The sequence below is a fragment of the Dioscorea cayenensis genome, chromosome 12 (genome assembly GCF_009730915.1).
Source record: "Dioscorea cayenensis subsp. rotundata cultivar TDr96_F1 chromosome 12, TDr96_F1_v2_PseudoChromosome.rev07_lg8_w22 25.fasta, whole genome shotgun sequence".
Taxonomy (NCBI): Eukaryota; Viridiplantae; Streptophyta; class Magnoliopsida; order Dioscoreales; family Dioscoreaceae; genus Dioscorea; species Dioscorea cayenensis.
In genome coordinates, this window is record NC_052482.1 from 10,796,387 (window position 1) to 10,807,574 (window position 11,188).

General features: G+C 32.2%; 1 protein-coding gene across 1 annotated transcript; it reads left to right on the plus strand.

Annotated features, from left to right (window-relative positions):
• Window positions 1–214: 214 nt before the first annotated feature.
• On the plus strand, window positions 215–1,484 carry LOC120273157. The gene is made up of 4 exons (XM_039279800.1): window positions 215–243; window positions 686–752; window positions 838–1,293; window positions 1,388–1,484. The coding sequence occupies exons 2-4, from the start codon at window positions 724–726 to the stop codon at window positions 1,482–1,484; spliced, it is 582 nt and encodes a 193-aa protein (XP_039135734.1). The 5' UTR covers window positions 215–243; window positions 686–723.
• The last annotated feature ends 9,704 nt before the right edge of the window (window positions 1,485–11,188 follow it).

The window sequence follows — 11,188 nt, forward strand, 5'->3', positions numbered from 1 at the left end:
AAAATGTTCTAGCAAGTAATTAAAAATCATAGAGTAAGAAAATACTGACAAAACTATCTCCATTGACTATTATACAATGAATTTTCTGCTGCTTCTATGCCATCATGCTACTAATGTTGCTTCCTTGCAAATGTAATTGTTGTCATTGCATTAACTTTTCTCAATTAGCAGGTCCATAAGATTCTAAACTTGATCAAGGATGAATTTGTGAATCTGTGAAACAAATCAGGGACCCCTTTGAAGGTAATGTATATATTATCTTTCAATGGTGTTCAGTTTTCATTCCTATCCCTCTATCCCCTTCCTATTACCCCCATTCCCATTCCTCTCTTCATTACCCTCCCATTCCTATTCCGTCATCCAAATGCACCCTTAGATTAAATAAGCACACCGGACATGAAGCAGCAAATACTTTCTTTTTATTATATATATCATCACTGAATAGATAAAGGAATGTTGTGAATTTTTTCTTTTGTTGGATTTATTTTTTCCCCTTATTAATTTTCTACTTTATTGTTAATTTATTTTTCTTAATGCTTACTACATCTATTATGATTAATTAAGTTTTGAAATCATGTTATTTACTAGTATGACAACATGAACTTTATACAATAAAAATAATGTCAAGTTTCGATATTGAAATTTATTTTTTATTGATTATGGCATACAAATTATAAATCAACAGAGCAATTATTACTAAGAAAGGTCAATTGTGTTGGCGGCATGGATAAAGCATGGATGTCTAAGTCAAGGTAATTATTATATTCAATAAAATAAAACTTCATTATTTTTTTTATATACCATATTTAGAAAGCATTACATTATTATATGTTGTAGGCTGAGTGTTGAATATGAACAAGGAGTTAGGGAATTCTTGGAATTTGCATTTTCCAATACACTATCAAATCAAATATTGTGTCCATGCCGAATATGTGTCAATAGTGTTCTTTTGACCAAGGATGAGGTGTACGAACATCTTATTATTAATGGTATCCTGCAGTTATACAAAAATTGGTATGAACATGGTGAACAACCATCATCTTCTTCAAATCCAAATATTGCACATCATGATGATTTGTCAAGCCATGTCAATGTGCATGAAATGTTGCAAGATACATTTGGTATATCAAATGTTGACATGGGAGATGAAACATCTCCTACTTCATCTCCAGGAGGGCCGAATAATGAAGCTAGTCAATTTTTTAAACTTCTTAAAGATGCAAACAAAGAGTTGTACCCAGGATGTTCTAAATTCACAAAACTCACATTTATTGTTCGGCTTTATCATATAAAGTGCTTATCGGGATGGAGTAATAAATTCCTCACCTTATCAACGATAAGTTATATGTGTTGTTTTTGTCTATTGACTGTTTACTTTACTGAACAGGAATCAAAGTGGAAAGGATCCTGAGGCAATTGGCCAATCTCATTTGGAATTCAGGACTGATTTGATGCTTGGTTCTTTAGTTTATCTTTTGTGTTAGTGTTATCTCTCAAGGATCTTCGTTAGATATCACACTACTAAACCCTAGCTTGTTAGGATGAATGGATAGAAGTACGATGTAATTACTATTTGCAAGCATGTGAGGAGTGAAACATTGCATGTTCTGCTTGTTTTCTATTTTTTTTTCCCTAACTGATTTGTTGATTTTCAAGTTTTGGGTTCATGAGAAAAATTAGCAAAATAAGTTAAAATTGGTTGATTGGATTTTCATTTCTGAACTTAGATGATGTCTTATATTGGATTTAAGAAAGATGTTATCAAGTTTTGAATCGATAAGGAATTGATGTGGTTGCAGAAGTAAAACACTTGTTTTTTTTTTTTAAACTCCAAGTATGTTCACATCACTGGGATTAGTTTTTTAATTCTTTGTCTCTATGTTTTGTTTCAGCTCATGTGAGCTATCTATTTGGTGTGTGTTTGTTGATTGCTTGCTGCTCTGTGATTTGAGAATACAATGGGTCCTCATGTATTCATAAGTTTAAATGAGCTCTCCTCCTTGTCCTCCACCACCCGATCCATCCCTGCTAATGTCTCCTCCGTTCCGATCACCCGGAGAACTCCTCGCATCGGCATCCAGGCTTGTTCTTCTCCTTCAACAGCAATTGCCGAGCCTGAAGGTCTCAAGGTTTGTGCAGCTGTGCTTACTCTCTGGACTGAGGATTTTGGGTTTTTTGTTTCTGGGTTTTGAAATTTTTTAGGGTTTGGTAGATCACTTCGATACCTACTACTCCGGTGGAGGGGCAGAAGACTGGGACGAGTGGGTTGCGAAAGAAGGTGAAGGTTTTCAGGGAAGGGAATTACTTGGAGAACTGGATTCAGGCGGTTTTTAATTCTCTTTCTTATGAGGATTACAAGAATGGTGTTCTCGTATTGAGTGGTGATGGCTGGTACTTTAATCGGGAGGCTGTGCAGGTGTTGCTGATTATTTGGTTTTTCTGTGACGTATTTTTTGTTGGTATTGAATCCTTGTTGAGCTGAGTTTGTGTTTTCTTACTTGTTTGTTTGTTGTCTTTTGGTTCTTTGCTTTAGATCATTATAAAGATTGATGTTGGGAATGGTGCTGGAAAAGTCCTTGTGGGAAGATGAGCAAGTTGATGATTTTAGAAAGTTTCTAATTTGAAATTCTTGAGAATGTGCTTGTTGTATGATATTAAGTTTTCTCGTTGTTTTTTTACTATGAATAATATGTATCTTCAAAAATATAAGTTGTGTCTATCATAAGAAAAGACTGGAATTTGAATGTCTGAAAATATTAAATAAGCAAAACTGGGGGAGATATATGCTATGTTTCTGAACAGTTTGATCTGATTTTTGGCTGTCTTCTTTAAATCGGGGAAATGAAATGGTAGATGGCCAAATTTTCTCATTTTGATGATAAGTCACCACAGTTTTATGTGCAAAAAGATTAAAAAAAATAGGTAAAGATCTTGAAGCATTTATTTAAATAATAAGCACATATTTTAACTGAAAGGACTTTGGTCTATGTTTGTTTAGTATTTGTCTTGCACCAACGCAATTAGGTTGCAATGCTTGAAGAGGGTTGAAGTATTTAGATTTATCATTTGTGAGTTTCTGATTCACAGTGTAGGCTTCTTTTTAAATATTTATGCTATAGCTTGGAATATAACTTTTTATATTTTTTCAATGATTGTTTTTGTGACTAATTTTGAAGATGAGAGATTTTCAGTTTTTTCTTCTCTTTGAGAGTACCTTTTGATGGTAACAAGAAGGAAGATTTAGTATTAGACTATCAAGCAAGTAAAACAGTTCATTGACAGGTTTGGCTTCATGAAGACATATTTGTACAGTAATTATCAAGTTACTGCATATGTGACAATGTGCTATTTACTGATATTTGATGTCAAGCATAATATTTCTAAAGCTAAAAATATTCCTATAGTTTGTTTTGCATTATATTTGACAATGGATGCCCCTTTGGTGTTTAACGTTTTGCCTAAATTTGAATCCCAAACCTCACTAGAGTGCTACAATGACAAGGATGGCATAATGTCAACTCCTGCTATTTCTGTTGTAATCTGTAAACGGAAGGCATGTGTATTTATTCTCCTTTTTCCGTTGATTTATTTTAGAGCTATTCTTGTTATTTAATTTCATACATATTTTGGTAGGCTAATGGTGGCTTCATTATGAGTGCAAGTCATAATCCTGGTGGGACAGAATATGATTGGGCTATTAAGGTAAATTGTTACTGATTTGACTCCACTTTTTCTATCTTTGTTTGATGATCATAGTTTTACTGACAGTCAAGTAATAAACATCGACTGTGTTGTGTGTTCCTTTTTTTTCTCTTTTATCCTAAACTATCTGTTGGCATGAGAGGTATGAATGGAAAGGAAGGGATGGACGAAGGATAAGTAACTACTATTTTCCTTTAGTGCCTTTTTCAATTGATTTTCTTCCAGTCCAAATTCCCTTATTTGACTGATTTGGCTCCCTATAATATTTATTGTCACCGCCATCCAATTTTTATATCCCTCAAAAACCTTGAAGGCTCTAATAGTGTTCACTTTCAGTTTAATTACAGCAGCAGACAACCTGCACCTGAGTCGATCACAGACAAAATTTTTGGAAACACACTTTTTGTATGCTCCTCGTACTTTCATTTTTATAAAATTAAAGTTCTCAAGAACCATTTCATTTCATTGCTTATGCTGCAATTTAAAAAATCAAGAAACTACAAAAACAACTTCTGACTAGTTAGAGAGCTCATTGAACCATGCGTAGCAACATGATCTTCTTCATAAACTCAGAAAATTGAATCCATAAGTTTTCTTGCAACATCATAATCCATTTTAGAAAAATTCTGAAAGTGGAGCACATCTTGTATCATTAGCATGTATACCTTTGTCATGTTTACTTATTGGTACCTTAACTTTTATTATATTTCTGGACTGATACAACTGTCTTAACTCTTACTAAATTTGGTTGAGTGCATGCAGGCTTTTGAAGTAAACTATATTGTTTAGTGTATGTGTATATATATATATTGAAGGCTTTTTAGTGTTTTTCTATCCAAATTTCCCAGAACTACATTTTTTTAAAGTTCTGTTTTCTAGCCTTAACACTGTTATGTCTCTTTCTCTTATTAATTTCTCATGTTGTGCTTCTACTGTAGTTCAAGCTCAGCACCAACCAAATATGCTTCTACTGTTGTTCAAGCTCAACACCAACCAAATGTGCTTCTAATATTGTTCAAGCTCAGCAGAGGATGTCAATCTTATAAGAAATTTTTAAATTGGCTTATAAAACTCAGAGTAGGAGATTCTTGAAGACCTCCTGTGGTAAAAATAGGCAAGTCCAGGCAGTATGTGTTGAACTAACTCAGTTGTAGTTTATACTATATTCATAGTCTAAACTGTTATTGCATGTTTTTCATGTGCCTATGATGTTGTCATTCACTTGGAGCCATTGCCTAGAGTAACATGGCATTCTCTTTTGGTAGTATGGTATAATATGGTAGATATTTATTTTAGTTTATATTATCTTCTTTTTGCTTATAAGATGTTGCACTCCTCTTTTTATCACTTGGAGCCTTAAATTTTCCATCAAATAGCTTCTTCCGTGATGGTTAGTGCAACTAGAACTCAGAGATAACTAGATAAGAGTGTTTTCTATATATTAGCCACTAATGCATCGGTTATCTACTTACATAGTAATAAATTTATTTGTTTTTTCCCGTTTAACCTATTAACAGGTTTGGTAATGGACCATCTTTATGTGGAACATCAAATAGGAAAGCAGAGGAGGAGAAAAGAATGGCTCAAACAGAGAGGTTTGGGTTTTATGCTGCTTTATTACAATGATTAATTGTGTTTGATGAAGCACCTTGAGGTGTGTTCTTTAGATCTTATTTGACAAGCTCTGAGGCCTTTCTTTATGTTGTGTGTCAGGTTTGGGCTTGTTGCCCAAACAGTGCCCCAGGAAGAAGCAAAGAAGAAGGCTTGGCTGGACAAATTTGCACCAAACAAGAAACCAAATACTATAGAAGAAGAGAAAAGAAAGGCAACAGCAGTAAAGTTAGTGTTTAATTTTTATCACTGGCTCTCACTCATGTATATATTATCATCCAAACAAGTAGTTTGTCCTATCATGTTTTACGGTTCTAAATCATAAATGCAGGTTCTCACAAACATCAACTGCCTCATCAGTAACCAATGGACAAGCAAATCCTGAGATGGTTAGGTTATCTCTATCATCATGATTTATGAGGCAACATTGGAGAACAATAATGTATTGTTTGTTTTAACCTTTTGACTTGTCTAATTTTCTATTATTATAAAAACTGCGGACAACTATAGATCAGATCAAAGGAGGAACTTGAATGAAGATTCATTCTAATGCATCTCCAGGTCATTCATTTGTTTAATACCATCAAACTATCTCATCTTTGTTTTCTCTGGATCTAAAATTTTTATCTCAATATGTTTCTTATTTTATTTATTTATTTATTTTGTACAGATGCAGAGCAAACATGTATCATCTAATTTTGTAAAGTCTTGAAAGTTGTTTGCGTTTTTTGCAAATATGAGTCTGCAGCATATGGAAAGTTGAAACATTATCATCTCATGGAATTAAAGAAACATCACATAAAGTGATATGTTCTTTGTTTAACATGCACAATAGAGAGGTTCAAATTTGTATGATCATACATAAAAAAAACTTATTATCTGTTTATAAATCCCAGATCTGGTTTTGTAGTGGTCCATTTAATGTTGGTTTTTGGTAGGACCTCAAGGCTGTGGTGCTACTATTTAAATGCTTTGCAGAGGCTATCTGTTGCACTATTTGAGAATTGACATTGATACTACTATTTTTATGGTGTGAAATTAATAAATTAAATATTAATGTTGTCTTTTATAATTTCTCATATATATATATATATGAGAAATTAGCTTGTTTATATTAGAAACAGATTTGATTAGCTATTAAAATATCTACTCAATTTACAAGGCTTATAGCTGCAAATAAAATCTGTCATTATAAGATACTAAAGAAATCTATAAGACATATAGAGGCAGAAATATTTTGTCACTATAGGGATAACAAACAAATATATAGGTTTTATAGCGGCAAAAATGTTCTGTCACTATAGAATTTATAGCAGCAAAAATTTTCTACCGCTATAGATTATTGTGTAGTTATAACCTTAATAGATGAGATAGCGGCAAATGTGTACATTTATTGCAAAAAACATATAGCGACCGAGGTTTTAGTGGTTAATTGGCTATTTTCCGCTATAATAATATTGAGACTAAAATGGAATTTATAGCGGCAGATTTTTCTGCCGCTATAAGTCCTTATTCTTGTAGTGGGCCTCAATAATAGTATAATACCGTGTGACAAATAATGCCAACTCCCAACACTAACAGAACTTGTTTTTGTTAATAACATGTATTAAAAATCTTGTTGTGTTGTCACCTTCCAAATTGGCTGTAGAAAACCATCTTGCAACTTCATTCGGTCTCTAATCTCAACAAACATTATGTTTGTATGCTCAAACTATTGTGATATAGTTTGGAACAAGAATAAATCATTCTTCCTTCCCTCTTCAATTCCATCCTTCTCAGAGATGATTAACTTGCAAGAGAATATTAGTAATAACCTCAAAATACTCCCTCACATGTTTTTATCAATTAATGTTACTTAATTTTCTTTAAATTGTTGGCTTTTCTTTAGTAAATTGCTTGCACACTATTGCCTTTAACCCACTTATTTGTCGTTTTTGACTCTTTATCAACAAACTAAATCAAGAAATAAACTTATAGTATTCAATCAATGTCAAATCTTGACATAGGCAAAAATAAGTAAAAGAAAGAATAAATAAAATCAAAAGAATACAAATAATTGAAATGGAATATGGAGTCTAATTAGGTATATATTTGGAATAAAGATACTAAATTCCAAAAAAATTGAGAATATTTTAGGTAGTTATTCAAAAATGAAATTTATTCAATACAAATTAAGAAAGTATAAAGTGGAAATATTTTTTCCTAACAAAAGTAGAATGAAATAAAACCTTAACTAAGATAGATTAATTTTTATTTTATTTTTCCTTTTTTTTCTTTTTATGCCTTAAAAAAGTAATCCAAACTAGAAGAAACGGGGAAAAACAATTGCAATCCAAAGATATTGCATAAAAAATTAGATAGAAAATGATACATGAATCACTATAGAAAACAAAATTAAAGAAATAAAAATAAAAAAATAAACATTTAATCTAATTTTAGAACCAAAGCTCAGATGCCAAATTGATATGAACCCCAAGAATAAAACCTTGAAACCAAACAGAATTGTTTGTAATCAAATCCCAAGAAAGCTAAAATTAAAAATTTAGAGGAATCTTAACCTAATGCTTACAGAGAATTAGGGAAAAAATTGTAAAAGAAACTTGACCTAATAAATAAAAAATAAATAAATAGAGTTAAGACTTTAAAAAAAATTGAACATCATAGGGAAAAAGTGGAAAGCTATTTGAACCAAAAAGACTACACGAAAATTCGGCACGAATGACATGGGTGCCTTAGGTGGCATCCACATTACTTCCACTTACATCACTTCTCTCTATCTCTCTCTCCCTCTTTTCTAGTGCCTTTGGTTTCTCTTCACCTCTTTGCCCCTTCATTTGGATGACATAATGCGTTGGCGGGCGATCATCAGCTTTTGCCAAAAGGCCCTACTGCTCTCTTTTCCCCTCGCATCCACTCTCTTGATCGCCACCATCCTCATGCCAATCCTACCTCTGTACACCCTACTCAGCGCCCCTCTCCCCAACTCCCTCCCTACCATCACTCCCACCAGCATCAGCAATCAATTAGAAGAGCTTGAAGCCAAGGAAAGAGAGTGAGAGACAGAGAAGATACTGATGCCTCAAGAGAAATCATGAGTGGCTGCACGGATCTCGGAGAAACAGAACCGTGCCAGCAACCCAACAATCGTGAGATACACCGTTCCATCGATTGCATCCTCGCAGCCTCATCCTCAACTCCACCGCACTCCAGGCTCACCAAAAGCAACATCACCGCCGCCTCCGCCTAGCCACTGAAACTGAACCTAAACGACTTGTTTAATGAGTCGGCATGAACCTCAGCGAGCAACCACGAGTGATTGTTCTCAGAGCAACACCACCATCCTTACTCGGCTCATCCTCTCCAACTCCACCATGCCACCACAGCCGCACAGCAGTAGCAGACGAGGACAAGAGGGCAAGACTTCACATTATTCTTCTCCGGCATTCGGCTTCTTCTCCATGTGGGGAAGCTTGGATGGTGCCGGAGATTCCCTGTTCCTCCTCCATGAGCTTCGAGGATGCTTGAGCTCATGATGCATCCCATCGATGGCGAGAGAAAGAGAGAAAAAGATTAAATAGAGATAAATAATGATAAAATGAGCAGTTGGTGGTCGATAGAAGGGGAGAAAAAAGAAGAATGTAGATGAGAGTTGTGTGAAGGAGATGGAGAAGAAGACACCGGAAATGCACCAGAAGAGAATACAAAAATGAAGTGATGTGGATGCCACGTAAGGCAACCACGTCATTCATGTGAGGTTTTCGTGAAATGTTTTCGGTTCAAATAGCATGATTCGAGTTAAAAATCCTCATAATTTATTTGATGATCAGAATCATCTATCCTCTTTTTAAGAAGGCCTATTTATAACCTACATTCGTAGAATATATTAGAATAATATTCCAAACAAAACATGAAACTTATTTAATAAAAATCATTAACTTTTAATCATATGGTTGTATGGGATTGTGTGGGAATTTATACTACAGATTAGCATGAATTAGGTTGACCAATGCTAGACCTCTAACTTAGCTTTGGGTGAGCAAAATCAAGTACCCGATTTTTAAATTGGATAGGATACCCAGTTAAAACCGGATCAAATATCGTATATCCGAATTCAAATTTAAGTTTATCGGCCTTATGGAATTTTTTTAATATAATAACATTACATAAAAAACAAATATAACAAACTTAAAAAAGATTTAAATCTTATATTATTTACTACACAACAAAAATGATAAAAAAAAATTTATTAGTCCTAAACAATACAAAAAAACAAATGAAATATTTTTGGAAACATCAAAAGTCTCATAAGTCGCCGGGCAATGAAGACTAGAAGAGAGGAATTATATATATATATATATATATATTAAAGGGATTGAATTAGTGAATTGGATTTTTTTTATTTTTTTATTTTTCATACTTATAGCCCATGTAAAATCTAAATTTATTATTATTATTATTATTATTATTATTATTATTATTATTATTATTATTATATAACTTAATTTAATTTATTATATATAACTCTAAATTAAGCATTTGAATTTTTTTTACTTTTAGCTCTTGTAAATTTAATTTATTAACGTAAATAAATTTAAAGAGATTAGATTATGAATTTGGATTTTTAATTTTTTAGCCCATGTAAATTTTAAATTTATTAATATACACACACACATATATATATATATATGAGTATATTAAAAAACAAATCGGATTCGGATACCCAATAGTTTTTATTTTCTCTCGACTCGGATCTGATCCGATTTTCATGTTAAAAATTCGGATCAGGTACCTGCAAAATTCAAATCAGAAAATAGGATTCCGAATCAGATCATTAGATTAGGTTTTTTTTGCTCACCCCTACTTAGCTAGATACCACATGTCTAACTACTTCACAACATTGTTATCTGCCTCTTGAAACTTTCTTTCTTGTTAGTGGTATTAGTCCCCTTGGTAACTCAGCATATTAAGGGCAATTTTGCTCCCATCAAAACTTCCGTAAGTTAGATAAGGATTGTTCATGAAAAAGAAAGATAGAGAAAGGGAGAAAGATGGAAATGATCAAGTTTGAAGTTCTATGGACGTGCAGCGTTAGAGTTAGTGCTTCAATCACCTTAGTTTGTCAATATTAATCTCCTTTTATAGTCTCTCAGCTCCAATAACTTAGAGGGCATTCGGATAGAGGGAAGGATTTCCTCTGAAAGGAAACCATTCTTTATGGCATTCCCATATTTGAGCATGCATTAGAGGGGAATGATCCCATTGCTTCCATCAAGAGAATATTTATTCACCCTAAAATTGGGGGGAATAAGAGCGAATGAAGGAATCGATTATAAAATGACCGTTTACACCTAGTATGGATTTAATTTAAAAAGCATTAATTAAAATAATAATTTATAATAATTAAAATAAATAGTAATTAACATAAATTTTTTAATCTGAATATTTAATTATAATTATTAAAGTGAAATAACATTTTGCCACGGTGCATATTTATTAAAAAATAATTAATTTAAATGATTTATTATAATAATTGAAGTGACTAATGATTATTAAAATTAGTTAATCTAGCATTTAATTATAATGACGAAAGTAAAATACCACTTTTCCTTGAGTTAATAAAATAAAATGAATAATTTAAATAACTAATTAAAATAATTAAAGTGGATAATAACATGAATTATTTAATTTAAATATTTAACTATAAAGTATAAAATGACATTGAAATTATTTTTTATTGTTATAAAATTTATTAATTTAGATAGTTAATTATAATAATTAGAGTGAACAATAATATTTAAAATATTTTATAAATAAACAAATTATTTATTATTAAATATAAATCATATCTTATGCATGAATATTATTTACTTTGCAA